General features: G+C 45.1%; 1 protein-coding gene across 1 annotated transcript in view; it reads right to left on the bottom strand.

The window, feature by feature from the left end:
- The window catches only part of SH3BP5 (SH3 domain binding protein 5), a 51,600-nt gene that overhangs the window by 9,128 nt on the left and 18,472 nt on the right, over nt 1–24,000 (bottom strand). Inside the window, exons 3-7 of the mRNA XM_066585720.1 lie at nt 21,842–21,970; nt 11,440–11,604; nt 8,133–8,263; nt 3,401–3,443; nt 1,357–1,573 (exon numbers count right to left, since the gene is read on the bottom strand). Coding sequence (XP_066441817.1) covers nt 1,357–1,573; nt 3,401–3,443; nt 8,133–8,263; nt 11,440–11,604; nt 21,842–21,970 — 685 coding nt within the window. The remainder of the gene's footprint in view (nt 1–1,356; nt 1,574–3,400; nt 3,444–8,132; nt 8,264–11,439; nt 11,605–21,841; nt 21,971–24,000) is intronic.

A 24,000-nucleotide genomic window follows, 5' to 3' on the forward strand; every position in this document is an offset into this window, starting at 1 on the left:
AATCCTATCCCCGTGTTTCTTCCACTCTGGCCACAAAACATCAGAGGAGACTGAGCTGAGGAGGAGGATTTTTCAAGATGCTGCTTGGTGCACAGCGGAAATGAAACAATTAAAAAAAAAAAAAAAAGTATCAGACCGGTATGTCCAGTTCCCGGGAGAGTTGCCAACTGTTCAGGAAGGTCTCCTCTCCCAGGGGGAGCCAGTAGGTTTTAAATTTGCTGACCACTGCCTGTTAAGTGAAATCCATCTCTAGTAATAGACACAGAATACAAGAAGTGGTGGTGGGCGAGGTCTCATGCTAGCCATAGAAGTTTATGGAGAGGAGAGAGAGAAGAGAAAGAAGCTGCGGGAGGGAGAGAAATCCATAAAAACATGGCTGCTGCTATTAGTAGTAAATTATTTGCTGCGTTACAGCTACTGAAAATCACATCTACTCTGCTCAGTCCTACTTGTTGATATGACTTAGGCACATATATGCACTAAGGAGTTAGAGAAAATAGCAGATTGTTGCACCCTATGTACAGTGTATAGGAGAAATCTAGCAGCTACTTCCCACCCACCAGCTCAGAGATAACTGAAAATTAGAGGAGAAAAACTGTAAACAAATTCCAGGATACAAATCATAATGGCCAGAAAATGTTATTTATCACATACATACATACATACAAACAGGTAATTATGAAGAGTCATCAAAAGGCATGGGTACATTTGAATTTCAAGTCCTTCTATAATAAGCAATTCTAGGCTTTAAAACTATATCTTTATTTTCCATGTATTTAAGCCTTGTCCACATGAAAAAGAAAGATTACTAAAGTGGAATTAATTTAGGAGTCTTTGGTCTGAATTAAATTTACAGATCTTGTCTGCAGCCTGAATTTATTTGTGTTGCTATAAGAACTGAAAATGCCTGCAGAAACAAGGGGCCAGCGATGTCTCAGCAATAAATTCTGCAGTTGTCTGGTGAAGTAATCATAGCGATCTGGACTGGATGGAGAAGAAAGGGAAAATATCTCCAAATCAGATAAGCTATCACCCGTGGAATTAACTATACTGTATTCAACCATATGGTCAGCAAACCGCCTGCGTGGGACTGGTATCACTATATGACCACTGTTTGGTGGTATTCTGCAATATCCTAACCACAGTCTCCATTTGCATAACAATTTATATTCTTGATCACTCCCACAAATATGCTGCTAACCAATAGATCCAACTCCTGCATCAGCTCTAGTTCTACGGCTAGCTCATCCTATCCTGCCTCAGACCCCTGGCACGTTTGGACACTACACCTCTAGGAACATGTGGAAACAAGAGGGTGTAGACAAAATTTCAGAAACAAAAGAAAGAAATACTTACTGGAAATTGCATCCGATTCCAGTTTACATGCTGAAAGATCTTCTACTGAATTGTTACCTTCAGCACCGACCCCACATCCCCTGGGGCCCATCGCTGAAGATCTCCTCCGCTCATGTATCTCATCAGAAATCATCTCCAGATTCTTTAGGGCAGTCTTGTATTCACCCTTTGCCAGGGAAAGCTTGGCTTGAAGGTCATCCACGGTTTTCTTCAGTTGCTGAAGACAGATAAGGTCATTATTGAAGAACGATGTCACCATTTATACCGCAATGTATTCATAAATAATGGTCTACGTTGGTTGCCAAGCAGCAACCAAAACAGGTCATGGCTTCTTAAGGCATAGGCCAAATTCCTCCCAGAGACGTCGTCATTTGCCATACAACATATCAGCCCAATTTCGAGAATCATTTTTGGGGAGACTTGAGATGTGAGGATACTCTTACTATGAAAGCCTATACATTTAAGAGATATCCCAAAATGAAAGCCGAAATGCCTCTGAGTGCGCCAGAGTGCTCACCACTAAATAGTGTAGCAAATAAACAGCGTCAGCAAAGCCATGGGACGGATTTATCTACTGAAGTTAAATAGGTCCAAAACTCCCAAAATATTGGTTTTTTCGCAGTGAGAATGATGAAGCCCCCCCCCCCCCCCAAAAGAAAAAAAAAAAAAGAAAAGACTCAGAACACAGATGAACCCCAAAACTAACAGACCTCATGGCTCCCTTGAGAATGCTGTGGTGGAGCCCTGAACCTACAGTTTTATTTAACTGTTACTTTTTACATTTTAGTCTTCCTTATAATCAGAAACGTCTTAAAGGGCCTCAAAGCCGCCTAAACATATTACACTCAATTGCACAGCAAATGTACAGGGTTGTTACAAATGATCTTCCATGTGAACCCCATATAACTCCCGTTTAATGACACTCAGATACATAAAGTTGATATCAATGGAAACAGAAACTCAGAGTTTTGTTAAACATCCTTAAAAAGGTTTTCCATATCAGAGGGGATCAATATGAGCCCCCTTTGTCATTCGACATATCAAGCCTGTAGTCAAGTTCTTGCCATACATGTTGCAGTCTATCACGATTGACTGATCCGATAGCTTCAGTGATCCTGCAGATCATGTATGGACGGTGGTGAGGGGGCATGTAGACTGACGCTCCCCCAGAGGGAGAAAAAATATATTAAAAAAAAATAATAAAAAAATCACAAGACATAAGGTCCGGGAAGCGTAGAGGCCAAGAAAGAAGTTCACCACCATCATCATGACCTGCACGGCCAATCCATCAGTCACTGCTGACCTCATCGTGAAAATGGGGGTTGCCCATCCTGTTGGAAGATGAAACCTGGGACTTTCGGCTGCGGTAGAAGTCCTATCTGTAGCGTCTGGGTACGAAATCCCCGGGATTGTTTCCTCGTGGAAAAATAAGGAGCCATACGCTTTCCTACAGGTTCTAGCACAAAACACATTCACCTTGGGGGAGTCGCGCATAAACTCCATGTAGAGACAGATGGGCTTCCCCTCCAGATACTGACATTACATGTTAACTTTGCCCAAAAAGATGGAAGGCGGCTCTATCACTAAACACTCCAAGCAGCCATCGCATTCCATTACAGTTTCCATACTCACAGATAGAACGTGGCATCACTTTGTTGTCCAGTTTCAGGGGCGGTAACAATCAGTACAGATAACATTGTAAACAGCAGAATCTCCCATACAGAGGGGTGTGGGATGTCCAATTCTCTGCTTGCTGAGGACATGGACTTGCTCTACTGTCTCCACGCTTGTTACCGTAGCAGCTTGAGTAAATGGCGCTGTGCTGTGATTGGTTATTATGCCAACAAGGACAGGCTTTTAGATCGTTTTGCAAAACGAAAAGTTTTTGAGTTGGTTTCCACCAATATCAGACGTATAGGAGCGTCATTAAACATGAGTCATGGGGGTCTCATCGGGAAGATAGCCCTGTATAAAAGAGGAAGCTTCAAGTTTGATGCCCCTTTAGATCTATCACCACACACTGGAGCCAAAATGTTATACAAACCTCGAGCTGCAGGTAATACTTTGCCTTCATTTCAAAATAGGGTCTATAAAAAGGGAACAAAAAAATGAAATACGGGTTATTAAAGAGAAGAAAAAAAAAAGACATAAAATGCAGGAACCGTAGACGGCAGAGAGCCCAACTACTAGTTAGCAGAACTCCAACGGTAAACCACAAGGAGAGAACGCCATCCCTAAAATCTAGCCATACAGACCATGAGTAATAAAAGTTGGAGTTAGCGATCTCATCTAGGCATCAGAGTTTTTCCCTGTGTCTTAGCAAATCCAAGGCCCGAAACCATTTCCAAAGTCTAGGAATGACTTGTTTTACAGCCAAGAGGGAATGTCTCAGGAGACCCTTCCTGACTTGAGAGATGGAATCCAGGAGCATGGAAAGAGGCGCCATCTCTGGTGTAATATCTACACCATATTTTATATAATGCTGAAAGGTCACGCCACAAAAAGGGGCCACTAGTGAGCAATCCCACCCGATGTGATCCATAGTACCCAAGGCAGCAGGGCACCTCTAGCACAGATCAGAAACCAATGGATACATTTTAAGTAACTTAGGGGGGAGTTCTGCATCACTGGGTGATAATGGTGTCGTTCAGCTTCTGTAGGCCACAGGACATCAACATTTTGTGTCAGGACAACCACTTTAACCAAAAGCTCCCCTGAGAAGGTCCCATGTGATGGGGCTATTGAAGAAAGTCATAGCTTTTCAAAGTGGCAAGCTAATGTGGCATATTCAAGGCAGGTGTTCTTCAGCTGTGTAGCCAAGTCACCTCACGATATTGCAGCCAGGATCCTGGTGGGATCCAAATACCATCACCCATATCAGAGAGGACATACGTCCAAAGAATAATATATCATACCAGGGATTCCATTTCCTCGCATGATAGGCAAGAATACATTTGGCAACACAGGTGGAAATTGCAAGTTATTGACCAAGATAAAAGGGAGAAAACACCAAGCTCAGTGATCCGAGAGAGCCAAACAATTCTCTGAAGGGGTATTGGATGCAGATTGTACTCTATTGCCACCCAAAGATTATTTATCTTTTGGTACAAACGGTCAAGAACACAATTACAAATTGATGCCTTGTGGTAGAGATCAAAATTAGGCAATCCAATGCCTCCAATTAAATTAGTCTGAGACAATAATCTGTAGCTTAGGTGTGGTGTAGAATGTTTCCATATAAAGAGTTACCAGCTTACTCAACTTGGGAAGACAGCTTCTAGGTAGATTCCAAGAGATGGTCTGAAATACATAGAATTGCCTAAGCGGAGCATCCATCTTCAGAACATTAACTCCGCCAAACCAGGAGAGTGGGAGCCGACCCCGGTCTTAGAGATCTGACTCAATAATGCGAATGAGGGGATCATTTTATGCAAATACTTGAATCCTTAAATGTTTGAGGTAGCTCTTCATTTGAAAGGGAAGTGTTCTGACCCACTTCCCGCTTAGGGCTTAGTCAGACGGGCATTTTTTCGCGCGATTTGCGCATGCGCATGCGTCCGGCGATTTTATAAAACCATTGCTTTGCAATGGTATCGGACACATGAGCGCTTTTTATGCGCTCGTCCGATAAATTATAGAACAGAAATCGCAGATCGCACCTATCTGCGATCCCTGTTCTCTTCTCTATATGCGCTCAATGGGGCCGGCGGCAGCAGCACCGACCCCATTGAGAACATATAGAAGACAAATCATTCCTCTCTGCCACAGCTGTAACAGCTGTGACAGAGAAGAACGATGTTTGCCCATTGAATTCAATGGAGCCGGCAATACAGCCGGCTCCATTGAAAGCAATGGGATGCCGGCGATCGCGGGATGAATTGTCGGGAAGGGCTTAAATATATAAGCTCTTCCCTGCAATTCATCCAGAAATGTGTAAGAAAAAAAAAAAAAAATTATATATATATACACACATACATACACACACACACACACCTTGTCCCGGCAGACGGAGTTCAGCCGCGGCCGGCGGCAGTCCTCCTGAACTGCTCTCTCTAGTATTAAGCAGCCGGGGATTTAAAATCCCCGCCTGCTGAATGAGCTGCCTCTGATTGGTCACAGCCTGACCAATCAGAGGCAGCTCTCACTCACACCCATTCATGAATGGGTGTGAGTGAGAGCTGCCTCTGATTGGTCAGGCTGTAATTAATCAGAGGCAGCTCACCTAGCAGGCGGGGATTTTAAATCCCCGGCTGCTGAATGCTAGAGAGAGCAGTTCAGGAGGACTGCCGCCGGCTGCGGCTGAACTCCGTCTGTCGGGACAAGGTGAGTTTACACACACACACACACACACACACACACACACACACACACACGAATTGCAGGGAAGGGCTTATATATTTAAGCCCTTCCCGACAATTCATCCCGCGATCGCCCGCAGCGCATTGCTTTCAATGGAGCCGGCTGTATTGCCGGCTCCATTGAATTCAATGTGCTGGACAGCTCCGGCCCGTTTCTATTGAAACGCGGCTAGGAGCAGTATTTTCGGGCGATTTTTCGGCCCCGGTCACGCGATTTGCGGATGCGCATTCGTCATGCGATCCGCAAATCGCGGGAAAAAACGCCCGTCTGACTAAGGCCTTAGAGAGGCTGCAGCTCCCATGGATGCTACTGCTCAGTAGTCAGGACTCAGCTGTAAGGAAGCCATAATGGACTGCCCCGGCAGCGCACCAGAGTCTGCCCAGGGAGAACATGCCAGCGCCATCTTGCCATGCTGTGAGGATGGAGCGCTGAGGAAGCGCACAAAAGATGCCAGGTCACCCTCTGACATAACGGCCGGTTCTGAGGGCTTCTCTCTACATCCCATCGGAGATCTGGAGTGTTCAGGAGCTCAACGGACTTGCATCTTATTCCGCCACTGGCAAGCTAGCCCTCCCCTCCATCTGAAGCGCAACATTTTTGATGAAAATAGAAGCGCTGAGCACCCATGGTCAGAAATAAGCTGAGAAGTCGCACATTAGGTATATTTTCTGCCCCTTCTGTAGATTATAAATGCAATTGTCAAGCATGGTGGGTTATTCTCATTAATCTGAGCTTGTATCCCGAAAACACAAATCCAGAACATCCATCACCCACTGAACTGAATAGTGAAATGCTTCTTACTCCATTACTGACCCCAGATGTGACTTGTTCCCAAACTCTAAATAGCACGAATATCTCAATGCTTTCTTGGCAGAAAAGCGTCTCTATTAATAGAGCTGACTGATACACATGAGCAGAGCGAGCCACGCCGTCTCTGGGGCTTCATCACCACATAAGCAATTCATCTAATTATAGGTTGCAATGGAGACCGCCTAACACAACACAATGCAAGCGTTCATCTGAACCGTACGCTGGAGGCAGCATTTCATCGGCTCAGTTCTATATCTAATTGCTATGAAGCAGAAAGTTGGTCAACATGATGTGAAGGTTTCTGCAGCAGCACTCGTGGTTTGGATGGCTAGGACAGATTTAGCCCAACCATAGAGGGCCTCCAGAAGTTTGGAAACACCACTTGAAAATGTAAAAATCGGGAAGAAATAGTTAAAAAAAATGTTGATGCTTTGGGAAGTATTAATTGAACTAAAAAACAAACCTAAATCTTGCGACTTGGAAGAAAGAAAAAAAAATTTCCAAAAACTTTGATTCCTCGAAGTATCCACCCTCGACCTGTAAGACGGCCTTGCATAATTTCGGCACACAGTAGATCCACTGTTCAATTTTTTGGTCAAGATACATTTCCATTCTTGGTGGAAAACCTTCCAGAGAGGTTTCTAACTGGGGGATTTGCTGTTTGAAATATCGTGTCTTGCCAAACTTTTGGAGGGTAGTCAACATGCAAACTTTAAGGCTCTCTTTGTAATTGTGTTGGAGGCGCCAACAGTTGTCGACCAGCGCAGTTACGTTCTGTATCTTAAAGGGGTTGTCCCGCGAAATCAAGTGGGTCTATACACTTCTGTATGGCCATATTAATGCACTTTGTAATGTACATCGTGCATTAATTATGAGCCATACAGAAGTTATTCACTTACCTGTTCCGTTGCTAGCGTCCCCGTCACCATGGTGCCGTCTAATTTCAGCGTCTAATCGCCCGCAGTCCAGTCTTCTCCCTGGTGAATGGGGCCGCTCGTGCCAGAGAGCTGGTCCTCGTAGCTCCGCCCCGTCACGTGTGCTGATTCCAGCCAATCAGGAGGCTGGAATCGGCAATGGACCGCACAGTGCACCATGGGAGAAGACCCGCGGTGCATCGTGGGTGAAGATCCCGGCGGCCATCTTAGTAAGGTAAGGAAGAATTTGCCGCAGCGCGGGGATTCGGGTAAGTACTAAACGTTTGTGTTTTTTTTAACACATACATTGGGTTTGTCTCGCGCCGAACGGGGGGGGCCTATTGAAAAAAAAAAAAAACGTTTCGGCGCAGGACAACCCCTTTAAGAGCAACAAAGGCTCAGAAAGGAACCTCCGTCGCGGACATGAACAGGCCCCAAGTACTGGTTTGCGATCTATAAGGGTAAACAGGAGGGTTTTCATTCACTGATAGCAAACAAATATCTTGAACAAGGTGAGGAACTAAAAACAGAGGACATTAGAATGTGAAGAACTTCTCATTTACAGTGACTAGGCATTCTTTAAATAAAACCAGAAAACCACATAAAAACAAAAGCTCCTCTGCAGGCGGCAGTCTGGTATCAGACGGTTATTGACACAGCCATGAGCTGTAGTTGGATCTTCCAGGAACATACTTGGATTTGTTGATGCTTCTCCTCAGTTTCTTCTCCAATTGCTTCATCCTTCCCATGGCTGCATTATATTTAGCGGCTGTTTCCTTGTGTACCAGTTCACTGCGAGTCTTCTTCTGTTCTTCCTCCATAACCTAAAATAGAAATATAAACAAACAATGAACATCTAAGACGAAGGGGAAAAAAAAAAAAGGATTCTTAAATATATCTTAAATAGTAAGTACAAAGCAACCAATCAACCAGATCTCCCACAACCATTCTACTCTCCCAACTCACCCGCAGAGCCAAAGTGCTAATTACAATGACATAATATTTGCACGGGGACACAACCACAACACTGATGCATTCTCACATGCTGAGAGGTATATGCATGACAGACCGGCCATCTTACCAAATTGCATAGTAAAAACAGTCGTAGCATTTAAAAAGTTGCCCAGAATTAACAGTATTGCTATGAAAGCAAATGTGTCAATCAAATGGCATGGATACAAATCTCATCAATGACAATATTGTAACACTTAATGTTCCACAGTCAGCTGCTGGGAATGTAATCTAGACAGAATTGTTCACTTTCTACCAAGTTCAGCCAATTCCAGTAGAACACCCTGTGCTTATTTTCGGAGGTCCCCTTTTCAAAAAAGGAAAAAAAGTTGGTCAAAAACATCCAACCCCTTTAATGATGCACCACTTAGGTGAAGTCTGGTAAAAGTAGTGCAGATAAAGTGTACATATAAGCTAGTATGTGATAATATACTATAACAGCATATTTCACTTGTATTACATAGATTGTCTAGTTCACAAAACCCACTGCCATATACAACAGGAGAGGACAAAGAATGAAAATTGTCTGCACTTTTAAGGGTTGCTAAGAAAGGAATAAGAAATGACGTCCCTTACATGAATAGGTGGGGGTATGGACCCTGGTTAGAGAATACCCCCCTGCCTTTAGACCAGACACCACAGGGAGAGATTCAATACTCAATAAGTGACATTCTTTTAATCCAATGCACAGAACAGGTTGGATGCAACGTGTTTCGGCGCCAACATGTACCTTTATGAAGCCTAATTAATATAGATGGGAAAGAGGCATTTATGGGAATTAACATGAATTGGATGATTCACAGCAGTAGTCAGGCTGACGCGGGCACCCGGCGGGCATTGCCGCATGTTGTCAGCCTATTGGCCCCACTACTGCATTTATGCGAATTAACATGAATTGGATGACTCACTGCAGTAGTGGGGCCGTCAGGCTGACGACATGCGGCGATGCCCGCTGGGTGCCCGCGTCAGCCTGACTACTGCAGTGAGTCATCCAATTCATGTTAATTCCCATAAATGCCTCTTTCCTATCTATATTAACTAGGCTTGATACTGGTGCCAAAACACGTTGCATCCTACCTGGTCTGTGCATTGGATTAAAAGAACAGTCATTAAATACTGAATATCTCATTGATGTGAATGGTCTGAAGGGAGGGGGGGTATTCTCTAACCAGGGTCCATTGCCCCGCCTCTTCATGTAAGGGACATTATTCCTTTCTTGCCAACCCTCATAAGCGCAGAAAATGTTCATTCTTTGTCCTCTCTTCCTGCACCAATCTTTTCTAAATGTTGGGTTTTTCTGCTGCTCTCCTACCTATTGGATGCCCAGTTTAGTTTTTTTTCAATCGCTCACCAGGATTGCAGGTGCTAGCGGGCTGGTCCCATCTAAGGACCTACCCGCTTGCACCAGGTAAGTCCTCCTTTTTACTTTTGTACAAGAACTTTTTTTTGGTTGACTTCATTCCATTTCTTGAGGTGCTGCCCCGCTCACTTTTGATCTATATACAATATTAAGGAATTCTGAATGAATGAACTAGAGTTCTTCGTTCATCCTTTCTTGCCAGAATGAAAAATAATTGCAAAGTGCGTTTCTTTTGGGGGACCTGTCCTGCATTCCTCATTAGCCATTTGACTTAAAGGGATTTTGTCATTAAAAGAAAAATTATCTAAACTTACCTATCCCTTCCCTGCCTGTCTCCTTATCACATCTTCTCCTGGTTGAGCTTCTCCAGTGCCCCAGATCAGCTCACTGCAGGCTGGGCCCAGCTTGTTATGAAGGCTGCTTTATTACAAACTCCTTCCTGCTGGGTCAGTGAAGGTCACATCCCTGTCCTGTAGCTTCACTGCCTAGGAAGGAATTGTAATCTATTTCAGAGACAGCTCGCATGGGCAATCTCTGAAGATAGGCAGTCCTCCTGCTGGCCTGTGAGCTGTGACATAAGGTACATTGGCAGACTGCCAACCTAATGTACATAACCATAACCTCACAGGAACAAGAAGAATCAGGCACCTGGAGCTGAAGTGAGCCCCCCCCCCCCCCCCCCCTCCAAAATAGACAACTCTTTTATTAAAAGGTATTCATATCTTGTAACAATCATTAGGAAAAACATAATATACATCCTTATTCAGGGTATTATGGGAAGATATGCAAAGTCCTCTCTTCTCAACAGGGTTCACAAGCTTTATGGACTAAGATGACATATATAAAAAGTAAAGAGAAATAAAATAAAAGTAATTGAGATATTATTAGATCAAGTAGTAGTAATCTCATTGAGAAGCCCTACGATCAGCCTCCCTCCAGTCGGACATGGCAGATTACTGGGAACAATAGACTGCGTTCACCTGCATGTAGCGAGTATAGAAACCTGACAGTCAATATAGATAGATTTGATGTCTATTTTACTGTACTAGCACTTATTAAAGTGACTTTTCTATGCTAGCTAGTTCCTAATAAAGCAGCTGCATGCCTCCATCTATTAGCATTGTCTAGTACAGTAGAAAAATGGGGCTGTCAAAAGTTATCAAAGCAACATGTACAGATCTCCATTTTTTCTGTAAGTTATGCACTGCAGGGCAGGTATTTCAGATATTATGTAATCTTTGTACATGCCTTAAAATGCTTAGTAATGGTTATTCCTTCTGGAGCCGTCCCTTTCTCACAGCAACAGACTCGCTATATTATCAAAAGGACTGTCATTTAGCAAGAGAAAAAGTTGGAAACTCCTCATAAAAAGGAAAAAAAAAATAACTGCAGAGTCAAAAAGCCACAGAAAGTATAAGAGTATAATGTCTCATGACTCCATGTCCTTCAGATCTGGAAGAGCAGCGTGCATCATGAGATCACAGGATGAGGTCATCACTTCCCTGACAAAGGATCATCACAGTGAAGACTGTGACAGATCTATCAAAGTGTTCAACTCGGAGACGCCAATTATTTTAGGAAGGAATCGAATGGATGTTCTACAATAAAGCCAATCATTCTGTGGATTACCCGCTGTGTGGCATGGTTCAGCATCTCCTGCCAAGCAGAATCAAACTGCCGCTTATCATCTTCTAACAACCGCTGCTCCGCTAGGGAGATTGTTTCTTTGGCGGCTCGGAGAACCTCTGTGGCACGCTGAAAATCCTGCGTTGCTTTCTGTGCTTCTAACTGAGCCTGAGTAAAAAGGAAGGAAAAAAAGGGAAATCACCAATTAATAATCACAGGAAACACGGATGTTTCTCAAAGCGAGTGTCCGCCTCCAAGACCAGGTCAATTAAGGTTACAAAAGAAAACGTGCTGATTTTATAATACGTGTTTGGAGTGGTCCGAGCTCCATTTCTGTGAGAGAAAGTTACTATGCATAGAAATATAGGCAAAAAAAAAAATCATAAAATTCTGACTTCCTGCAGCCACCACTAGGGGGAGCTTAGAAAATTACTGCATGGTTACACTTAGTTCAATGCATAAACAGTATGCAGCTAGCTCCTAAGCTCCCCCTAGTGGTGGCTGCAGGCAGCCAGAAGTTTTACATTTTTTTATTCAACTCTGTCTACACAAGGATTTAGAACTTGGCATATGGGAAACTGAGTTCTCACAACTATACAGATTTAGTAAGTGTATTAGCACTGAATTTGAGGTGTATTTGGATTAAGAAAAAAGTGGTCTTCAAGGATCGACATTCACCTAAAAGTGAAATATGTTCTTTTGTTTTTAGTATTTTAAACAATTAAACCACATTGATTAATGATAACATTTTATATCCCTTCTGCTGCTTCTAATATCATTACTCCAACATACTGGGTTCAAAGGTGAAGCTGTTGGTAAAATACAGACAAACAGTCCCCATTCAAAAGTCCTTCTCAAAAACATGCCAAGGTGGGAAATAATACCAAATGCAAGTCTTAATATAATTCCTGTTGGAGCACGATGTGCTTAATATACGAAAAAGCGCAAGTTTAGCCAACTGTTTACCTAAGAGGAAAATCTCTAGCAGTGACTAGCCGGAGTAGACGTCTGGTATAATTAACCTTTTCCATTCCACTGTCTGACGTCTGAAGACATTATGATTTAAGGCTGTACAGCTCCAATGTTGGAAGACATCCGTCTGGGTTCTTTTACTGTATATTGCCAGCCTCTCTGCTTTCAGAGCCTATCCAATGTGTCACCTCATGCAGTACTGGCTTTAGCCAGCATATAGCGCTGTTGTATGACAGCAAAATAAGAGTAAGCCACCCTAGGAAAACCAGGATACAAATTGGATTGGAAATCAATAGTTCATCTCCAGGGACCCGCCACTCAGGATCAGCTGATCGCCCAACCTGCTTTCAGTGCAGCAGAGTCGATGTAGTTATGGAAGTTGGAGGCTGAAGCATCATCGTGTGCTTTACTCCCAATGAAGTCAATGGGAGCTGAAGCCTCATATTACACTTCTGACTCTGACATCGGGAGTCGGATGCACAAGTATAATAGAAGGCAGCACACCCTTCATAATGCTTCCACCACAGATCCCAATGATATCAGGCACCGCTGCACTGACAGCGGGCTGCTCAATCAGCTGATCGCCAGGAATCCAAAGAGGTAGGTCCCTGGCAATTAACTAGTGATAACCTATTCTGAAGATAGGCCATCACTAGTATTCACATAGTATGTAAGGCCGAAAAAAAGACATGTCCATCCAGTTCAGCCTATTAGCCCCCAATGATGATCCAGAGGAAGGCAAAAAAACTCAATGAGGTAGAAGCCAATGTTCCCCATATACAAATGGAGGTAAAAAAAAAACAAAAACAAAAACAAAAAAACTTCCCAGCAAGCAATCGGGCAATTAGAATAATTCTTGGATCACCAACCTTCGATATTCAGTGATATAGCATGTAATATTGTATCACTCAAAAAAAAAGGCGTCCAGGACCCTCTTGTACTCCTTTAAAGAGTTTGCCATCCCCACGTCCGCAGGCAGAGAGTTCCATAGTCTCACTGCTCTTACATAAAAGAACTTCCTTTTATATCGGGGTAGAAACCTTCTTTCCCCAGATGCAGGGGCGCCCTCTTGTTACAGTCACAGTCCTGGGTATAAACAGATCATGGGAGAGATCTCTGTATTGTCTCCTGATATGTTTATACATAGTTATTAGGTCGCCCATCAGACATCTTTTTTCTAAACTAAATAACCCCAATTTTGATAACCTCTCTGGGTATTGTAGTCCGCCCATTCCATTTATTACTTTAGTTGCCTCCTTTGTACCAGTCAAGCTCTGATATGTCCTTCTTGAATACCGGTGCCCAATACTCCATGAGTGGTCTGGCCAGTGACTTGTAAAGAGCAAGAACAATGTTCTTGTCATGTGGCCCCTAGACCCCCTAGAAGTAGTAATATGCAGCGGAAAAATTGAGGCTTACGGACTGGGAAGTAAAAAAATAAACAAAAACTAAGAAAGAAATAAGCTCTCCCTCATCTCCAAGGTAGGCTGGCCATACATGCAATATAACCCTTTCCTAGGATCAACTGTGTTCATTCCAGTAGGTAGAGGGGAATAAGCCTGTCAAATACTTCTGGCAGCCACTTGTCTGGGGAAAGAAGGAGCTGGCATGTTGACTGTCAACAGCCCGGCCACAAGTACTGATGACCCCCTTACCAGTGAAGGACGCGAAAGAGAACAGACTTGTTCCGCAAGATTTAACCCTCCTTTCTCCGACTCTCTTGGCCCGTTAAAACTACACAAAGGAGTAGAAGTTCAGTGAACCCGACAGATACATTTATGTCACCACAGACATCAGTAGGACAAGCACTTAAAGCAATACGCTTCTGGATGTAACGGTTGTAAATCACAGAGGTCATTCTTCTGGCAGACTACCCAGCAAGCAGTGGAGGCGTCCTACAGGGCGGCATCTAAGGATACTGGGAATATATGCAGAATACATGCAGATTAAAGGGGCACGCCAGACATTGTTTTTTTTTTAATTTATTATGTAGCTACCCCCCCATTATGTATAAGCTGGATAGTGTTACCTGGGTTAGTTATTTCTGTCTGTCTGAAATTCCCGGCCTCTTTTTCCTCAAATGGTCATGTGATCTCAAGTCTGACCAGCCCAGATCAGCTTGGGTTAATGGGTTCTAATTCTCAATTTCTTACGCTATTATGTGATTACTATCACAGAAACTGCCTAGAGGGGAAAACAAGCACTCCTGTCAGCAGTTACTGCTGCTGATCACACAGCTCCTGTCACATAGGTATAATAGAGGAGATCACAGCTCATCTTCCTAACTGTATACTTATGGTCTATAGCTTATTTAGGTGAATATAGAAGGTAATGGTAATTAAAACTCCCCCAAACAGGCAAAAATGGCCTCAGCAAATGCATCATGGGATAGATGTGAAAGTAAAAAAAAAAATTAAAAAAATTAAAAATGTGCCCGATAAGCTTTAGACAGGAGGCTGCACTGCATGGAAGGGACTGTAATACACAGGAGGAGACCTCCAGAGTGTGACAGACTATCAGATTAGGGGGAACAAGAATCAGGGGGGGGGGGGGGGGGAGGGGGGAGTATTTTCGTTGGGTCATGGAGTCAATAAAAAGCCTAATTAGGTGAAGAGGGACAATTAGAGGGGGAAATATTCATCTCACTCCTTTCCTGAAAGGGAAAAAAATTTGATTATATGACAACCAGAGAGTATGCCCTCTGGTTGGGGAGGAGTAGGGACTACTACAAATAAAAAGTCAGTATTCCCCCTCTGCTGGGGTAAGCCGCAAATTGTACCAGAGCAGTGCTGCTGGTCAGTTGATGCAGAAATGGCGCCACCTAAGCAGCACTCACTATAGGCCGCCGGGTACCGAGGAGCACGAACAGCGTGAAGACTGTGGAAGCGAGGGGAGCGCCGTATCTTCTGAAACCAGCTGCAGATTTAGAGTCAAAATCCACACCCAATGCTACAGATTTTAACTCTGTTGTGGATGCAGAAATGCTGCCGAATTTCCGCGAACGTGTAACCGTACCCTCGGACAGCTGTTTGATGAGGGAGGGGGGGGTTTCCAGGAGTCAGGAGCCCCCTTATCCGATACCAATGACCTATCCTGAGATTACTGTAGGCCACCAATAGTTCAGACATTTGTGTCTCCTCGCCGTCTATTATGTATTGAACACAATATAGTCCAGTATCTCCCTAGAAAACGTAACTATATCAGAGGAGAACGTCAATAATGGCGCAATGATGCCGGTTTCATATCGTGACGAAGGTTCCTACAAATTCTACATCATTTTTGCATCCTAAACGGCTTCTCGGGTCTCTCAGATGTTCTAAAAAAGGAAGAGGCGGATGTGCTAAAAATAACAGGAACGCTCTGCATTAACATTAATCTCGTGCTTCATTAGACGACTCTCACCCTCCCCCGTGCTTCAGGTGTAGAAGACTGCAGAATATATAATAGCCTCCATGTAATAATGCTACAGAAATCCCAGCAGACATGAGATGGGGATAGAACCAACATTTTACCAAAGCCGTATTCATATGGGCATGCTGCATTGGAGCATCTCGGCACAAGTCACATGGGGAAGCACATGGGCACCTTGTACCTTGTTGCCCGTGTTACACCATTGATTGAGTAGTATATATACCAAAACAGTTCCCCATGCAGAGATGATGGCATGCTCAGCTCCCATGGACCGTAAGGGGGTTGCCCACTATCCCCTGTCTGCAGTGTATCCCTGACTGCTAGGATTCCCCCTGATCACAAGAACAGGGGAATCCCATGTACCCCTAGATGATTAGAATGAAAGCAAAGCAAGCGAGCTACCCCTCATTCATCTCTATGGGATTGCCAAAAAGCTGAGCATTTGTACTCTGCTTCTATGTCCAATAGGCGCAAAGAGGACTTCACCTTGGAACAACCCCTTTAACAAAAAGCACGGTGTTGGCGGCAGACACTCCCAGAACAAACTTGCACCCATCATGCACTTAAGGGAATGACAAGAACTCTTTAAAGGGAGCCCTACCAGCACCGTAAGTTAGTTTATGGTACTTTAGGCAGGCGACAGGGTGGTGTATGTATGTATGTATGTATGTATGTATGTATGTATGTATTTTTTATTTATTTACTCACCCACTTTTTGTTTCCTGCCGCTAAAGTCCGTGTGCCGGCCGAAAGTGCAACTCTTTTCAGAGTCTTGTGTGCGTGCTCTTCTATACAAGTCTACGGGAGAGTGCACACAAGGGACTCGGAAAGTCAGATCTTCGGCAAGCGTGCGGACTTCAGCGACGGGCACCGTGAGAACCGGGAGTATTAAAAAAATAATAAGATACAGCACCCGGTATCCTGTCACCTGCAATAAGAGCACCGTAAGTTAGTTTATGGCGCCTTAGGCAGGTGACAGGTTCCCTTTAATTCAGAATGATCCATCAACCAATTACTATGCCGTATGCATTTCCTTCCACAATTTTAATTTCGAAAGCCTCAGCATAGTCTCTTCTAAGAGGCAAACAGAAAACCCATCAATGAATGCTGAAAACACCCCTCCAGTCCTGAACAAAGATGGCCGCACCACTTCTGACACACTATATTGGTATACATCATTAGTCTGGGACACTACATACTGCAGTACTGGTCAGTCAGAGCAGCACATATTGTCTTAGACCAATGACACATACCAATACACAGTGTGCACCGGTAGTCCGAGAAGTGGAGCGGCCATCTTTGTTTGTGGAGCCATCACCTATAAGCAGTATAAAGTAGGTTTATGGGCCGATAGGCCAGAAGCCACGAAGCCCAGGGATGTGCTTTGTATACTTACCTGGCTCCCCGTTCCCTCCGTGCGTCGGACTCACCTCTACTATTAGTGCTCACACTGTTCTCAATTGGATGAGTACAATCTGAGTGCTGGTTACCAGGGCTGACAGCAAGGAACCAGGGGGGCAGGTAGGTATAAAGACCCCCTAGACACCTCAGCCCGGCCCAGGGGGGGCAGGTAAGTATAAAGAGCCCCTAGACACCTCACCCCGGCCCAGGGTGGCAGGTAAGTATAAAGACCCGCTAGACACCTCAGCCCGGCCCAGGGGGGCAGGTAAGTATAAAGACCCGCTAGACACCTCAGCCCGGCCCAGGGGGGCAGGTAAGTATAAAGACCCGCTAGACACCTCAGCCCGGCCCAGGGGGGCAGGCAAGTATAAAGACCCCCTAGACACCTCAGCCCGGCCCAGGGGGGCAGGCAAGTATAAAGACCCCCCTAGACACCTCAGCCCGGCCTAGGGGGGCAGGCAAGTATAAAGACCCCCCTAGACACCTCAGCCTGGCCCAGGGGGGCAGGCAAGTATAAAGACCCCCCTAGACACCTCAGCCTGGCCCAGGGGGGCAGGCAAGTATAAAGACCCCCTAGACACCTCAGCCCGGCCCAGGGGGGCAGGCAAGTATAAAGACCCCCTAGACACCTCAGCCCGGCCCAGGGGGGCAGGTAAGTATAAAGACCCGCTAGACACCTCAGCCCGGCCCAGGGGGGCAGGTAAGTATAAAGACCCGCTAGACACCTCAGCCCGGCCCAGGGGGGCAGGTAAGTATAAAGACCCCCTAGACAGCCTGGCACATAGTATTTGATGCTTATAGGTGATGACAGGTTTCCTATCCTACATACATAAGCCATCTTGTTTCCTCCTTCTTGATTGTTGAGAGACGCCGGTGACATCAAGGTTTTATCACAAGAGGATGTGAATTACAATAAGTGGGAAAACTTCCCGGATTCTCAGCTGATGCATAAAGGCAAGGCTTGGCGGGATCACGACGATGACTCCATAGTGATGGCCCCTCGCTGCCGAACAATGAAGTCACCTGCATACAATGTAACAACTCCGGTCACTGGCAACATTGTTCCTTCCTCACCTCTGTGTGGAGCAGCAGGTTCAGGTCATTAACTAATTAACCAGCTGCCAACCTGCTTCCACAACATCTTACAGTTCAGCAATGTAAGACATTTAACGTGAAAAAAATAGAAAATAGAGTTTTGCTTAAAGCGACCAAAACCAGCGCAATATTTACTTCTGCAACACACAAACTGGACTGTTCGGCTGGTCCACACCTGCGTTGGACATTCTGCTCTCCTGTTCCAATCGGGAAGCAGGAAAGGGGAATCCTCGCGGCTGAAGGGTTTTGTCTCTGGATGAAGCCCGACCAGCGCCGGACGGACCCCATTGACTTGGATGGAATAAAATGGCTGCATGCAGAGCTTTGTATCCAGTATTTTCAGCCGGATTTGCGATGCAGCCTCCAGCCGGAGGAACCAACGCGGATGTCAGACTGGTCTAACTGGACGCAACTTGCAGGTAAACTAAGGCCGCTGTCACATCTGCGTTCGGGTCAGTTCAGGGTTTCCGTTTCTCTGCCCAGTTTTTGAGGAGTGTAACAGATCTAAAAAAACTGATCTTTTGCCCCATTGATTTCCATGGATTACAAAGCAAACGGAAAGGATTTTGGTTCCTTTCATCCCGTCAAGTTTCCGGTTTTTTTTTTTGGATGGAAGAATAATGCTGCAGACTGCGCTATTTGTCCACTGTTATAAAAAAAAAAAAACAAAAGAAAAAAACGGAAAGCTGACAGGATGGAAGCAAAACTGAGAAGAAAAAAAAAAAAAGGCCTTGCATTTTTTTTTTTTTTTTGAAAGCTCAACTGAAATATTTGGGGGGGGGGGGGGGGGGGAACAGATCCTTTTTTTTTTCGTTCTTCTCCTCCAGTAACCCTGAACTGATAGGTATGGAAGCAGCCTAACACGGTCCATACACTTTAGAGAACTCTAAACTACTAATGATTCCGCTCGGCTCCACCAAACACACACATTCCCACGCAAGGAGACATCCTGTTTATTCCAGTTGGGGGAGAGAAGAACGAACCTGGCATGATAAAATCCCATCTGCAATTGGGGAAGAGAAAGGTCCTATAAGCATTAGATATTCAGCTGGTCTCCCCAAAATCAGTGGGTTCGGACAACTTTTATCTCATGTGATATGCCATAGATGTCGGATACAAGCAGAGAGAGGATCTATGTCTAGAATGATGGGGAGGGGGGGGGGGGCGCAACGGTTTCTACAACTGCCCTATAAAAGAATGAGGAAAATCATGCGCCACACTATGCGTTCTCCACCAAAATGCAGGAGACAGCAGCCACTTCACTAGGCGGGCCGGGGGCTCCAGGAAATACTCTGGACAGGCATTCCCCTTTACAAGAATACTTGCAGTAATGTAACGGATGGAGAAACCAACAGTGAAGATGTGGGCTGTACGTATTGCACGGTTATGGTGCGATATGGATTTGTAATGCCGTGGAAAGATCTTAACAGGCTTCTATAATCACTTTATAGCATGCAATGGTTTCAGGAGCGCATCTGATGTTATAATACCAGAACTCCTCTGGCCTCGAGAGCAAATCAGACAAGCTTGACATTTGTGGGTCATAAAGGTGGAAACGTCCACCAGCAAGCGGGTTTTATGACTTGAGGCTACTACCCTTATTAGGGATGAGCGAGCGTACTCGGAAAAGCACTACTCGCTCGAGTAATTTGCTTTATCCGAGTATCGCTGTGCTCGTCCCTGAAGATTCGGGTGCCGCTGCGGCTGACAGGCGAGTCGCAGCGGGGAGCAGGGGAGAGCGGGCAGGAGAGAGGGAGAGAGAGATCTCCCCTCCTTTCCTCCCCGCTCTCCCCTGCAGCTCCCTGCTCCGTGCCGGCACCCGAATCTTCAGGGACGAGCACAGCGATACTCGGATAAAGCAAATTACTCGAGCGAGTAGTGCTTTTCCGAGTACGCTCGCTCATCTCTAATCCTTATCTACATCCATTGGATGATCAAATACAATAGAAGATCCTATTCTCACCTCTCCGGGGTCCCCGCAGCAGCCAGTCTTACCTCTGCTGCTGTGCTTACAAGGATATCGCCGGCTGCTGCAGCCAACCATAGACCTCAGGAGCGGTGAGGTCTGATCATCACAGACTGCCTCTGAAGCCTGTAGACAGACCCAGTATAGGGGTATGACACGCAGGGAGCCAGTAGAGGCCAATATAGTATCTGTTATAATATTTGGACATGGGGAGCACCAATTATCCATCTATCCAGCAATTCCATTGAAATGAATGGAGCGGTAATGCCCATGTACAGCTACTGCAGCCATACACTACAGGAGGAGCTGCTGCTGCTACCAGTCATGCAGACAGCCCAGAAACCGGTCGTGAAACAACCCCTTTAAATAAAAATACTTAATTTCCCATGAAACAACTCTGTCCCACTTCACATGTCAAAAGAGAAGTAAAACAGATATCATCTGATGTCTTGCTGAGAGGAAAAGGTTAGCAACGCCTAATGGTTTGGGGTTTTTTATAACTAAGAACCATTTCATCTAAAGTGATTTATTCCCCTCTTACAGAAGAGCTTGTACTTTATATGCACAAAAATTAGGAATCCCGGGTATGGCAGGTTTGTATCCATATCAATTACTGCTGGTTGGGGTCCATTACTGCTTTTTAAAGTGTGTCCCCATTTATCCTTATTGGGGTTTTTACATTAACCTCCTTCCTCCTAAGAGGTGGCCATAATGAACTCCACATACACATACAGGCTGAACAACGTTTTAACGATCGCCTGAAGACATTGTAGTCCGCATTGGCCTTAACAGTTATCACACACACACACACACACACACACACACACACACACACACACACACACACACCATTTTAAAAACCTGGACTATTATTTATGGAGGAACATTTAGTGCGTGGAATACACCTAAATCAGTGCTGTGTGGGGCCCAATTACTAACTGGGCCACTATGGATTGTGTACCAGATGTGGAAAACATAGGATGGGGGAGAGGGAAAAGCAAGGAGCCAAAGACTGCTGTATATCAAATTCTGCAGAGACAGGTTGCGGCCAGGAGAAGTCATCATGACGGTCTGGACCCAATGAAAGACGAGAGAGAAGGATGCCAATCAGGGACAATGGCACCTGTGATCACTGGAGGCAACTGTACTGTAATCACCATCACTATGTAGAGCTGGTATACATTATTTAGAGATATATACTAAGGGATCACTGAGAGGCACTATTACTCTGGGGGGGATAAAAAGGGAGCGACTTAGCAAAAAAGAAACGCGGACTAAAATAGAGAACCTCAAGTTTTACATTCTGGCATATTTAAGGTTTGGGGGAGTGGGGGGAAATTGGTAGGAGTTACAATCATAGTGGACTGCTCCATACTATAAGCAGCTTTAATCTGGCCCTGCCAATCACCGATCATTTGGTTGAAACCATCCATTTTCATCTTCTTTCCTCTAATGTGTATGGGCATTTTTAACATCTAGTGTGTGATAGAAGCCAAGATATGTTAAACATTTCCAATTTGCAGATCGCAAGCATTCTCCGCCGTGCCCCTGGTTACATACCTGTCTGGCCACCTTCCGGGCTTCCCAATAGGGTTTGGAATCTTCCACAGATTTTCCTATTTTCTTCACCATCTCATCCAGTTTCAGAGTGGCTTCTGTCAGCACGGAGCGGAACTTCTGCCGGGCGTCCTGAAAGACAGAATTAGGGTCAATACTTGGTGTGGGAAATTGATTATCCAAGTTTCCTCCAAAAAAAGGAAAGGTCATCGTCCAGCTATGAAAAGTGCAGCTACTTGAAAAATAACATTTTGCTCAATACCACAATTCTCCCCTCCTGGAAGAGAGGAACTTCATAATGAAACTTTAGGGCAGGCTGCTGGATCCCATTAAACTTCAGTTTCACATAATTCCACAATTAGTCAGTTTTTTGGCAAGTTCTACAGATAAGAGGGAGCGATTAGTTCCGTCACGGGCCGAAATAGTAGCGGTGGGGAAACTGTAAATCTTATTAAATAAGCAGAGTTGAGAACATTAGGCCGGTGGGCAGGCGCCAGTATGAAGAGGTACGAGGAAGGAAACTCCAGACTCCACAACTTGGAATTGAGACTTAAGACTGAAAAAAACTAATAAATAGAATAAAAAACCTACTGTAGCTCTCCACCAAGAAGAGAGTCAAGGGATCTGGTTGCCCTAATGTTTTTGCATCTCACACTGATGCGCTGTGCCGCCTTTCAATTCCCAATCTTTGTTAAGACCTGTATAAAGGGTTGGACATTGACTTGCAGGAATGCTGCCATCCAACAGGTGGCGCTGCAGAGGTATCGTTCCATCTCCCTTATTTGCATATTACCCAGAGGAACATGCATGGCTTTGTAAGTCTCCTCACTCACCTCCTTGGTGCTCTCCTCAAGGAGAGACAATACCTCTCCCACATCTCATCAACCCGCACTGCTCTGCATACATGAGCCACACACTGATGTGCGCCATTACAACTTGTTTAGTCATCCTTCTCAAAGTGTCAGTGTCCTCTTTAACAGAAACTTGTAATAAACTTCAGAACTGCCTTGATAAGACTGGTAAACACAGGCCAAGAACCAATGGAGAAATAATCTGTCTGGGCAGACTCAATATAAAGCCCAACCATAACTAAAGTATGATCTGTGTTCTTCTATTTACCTAGCGCTGCGAATACGTCAACTTACATTTTAAAGTTCCTTCAAGTGCCAAGCTAAACAAGCTAAGAAGCAAGGCGCACTTTCCAAGAAAATGTCCACTTAATAATAAGCTGAGAAATTGCCCTGCTATTCCACTCCAGCACATTTTAGAGTAGCTGACTTTGTAGGAGTATCCCCTTAATGCACTGCATATCTGATATGGGAAGAGCGGAACCTTCCTCGCCTTGCAGCAACCTACAGTTCCCCTTACCCAACAGGCCCTATGCAAGCCGGGTCTCCTCAATCCCCCTAAGGCCTATATAGGATTAAAGGGGTTGTCCCGCGGCAGCAAGTGGGTCTATACACTTCTGTATGGCCATATTAATGCACTTTGTAATGTACATTAATTATGAGCCATACAGAAGTTATAAAAAGTTTTTTACTTACCTGCTCCGTTGCTGGCGTCCTCGTCTCCATGGTGCCGACTAATTTTCGCCCTCCGATGGCCAAATTAGCCGCGCTTGCGCAGTCCGGGTCTTCTGCAGTCTTCTATGGAGCCGCTCGTGCAGAATGCAGGCTCCGTGTAGCTCCGCCCCGTCACGTGCCGATTCCAGCCAATCAGGAGGCTGGAATCGGCAATGGACCGCACAGAAGAGCTGCGGTCCACGGAGACAGAGGATCCCGGCGGCCATCTTCAGCGGTAAGTATTGAAGTCACCGGAGCGCGGGGATTAAGGTAAGCGCTCCGGTAAGCTTTCTTTACCTCCCTGCATCGGGGTTGTCTCGCGCCGACCGGGGGGGGGGGGGGGGGGTTGAAAAAAAAAAAAACCCGTTTCGGCGCGGGACAACCTCTTTAAATACTAAACAGAAGACGAGGAGGGATATGGAGCTGCAGTATGTCCACCGGAATCCCAGGGTAACGGGAGGGAGGATCTAGTTTGCTTGCAACACGGATCTTACATCACGCAGAAACCAGAGGAAGGGAATAGGACAGAATCTGCAAGTCCCACACTATATTTTAGTCTGCACTACATCTAGACGCGCTTTCCTGTTAGGGGACCTTATT

The sequence above is a fragment of the Eleutherodactylus coqui genome, chromosome 12 (assembly GCF_035609145.1).
Source record: "Eleutherodactylus coqui strain aEleCoq1 chromosome 12, aEleCoq1.hap1, whole genome shotgun sequence".
NCBI classification, from domain to species: Eukaryota; Metazoa; Chordata; class Amphibia; order Anura; family Eleutherodactylidae; genus Eleutherodactylus; species Eleutherodactylus coqui.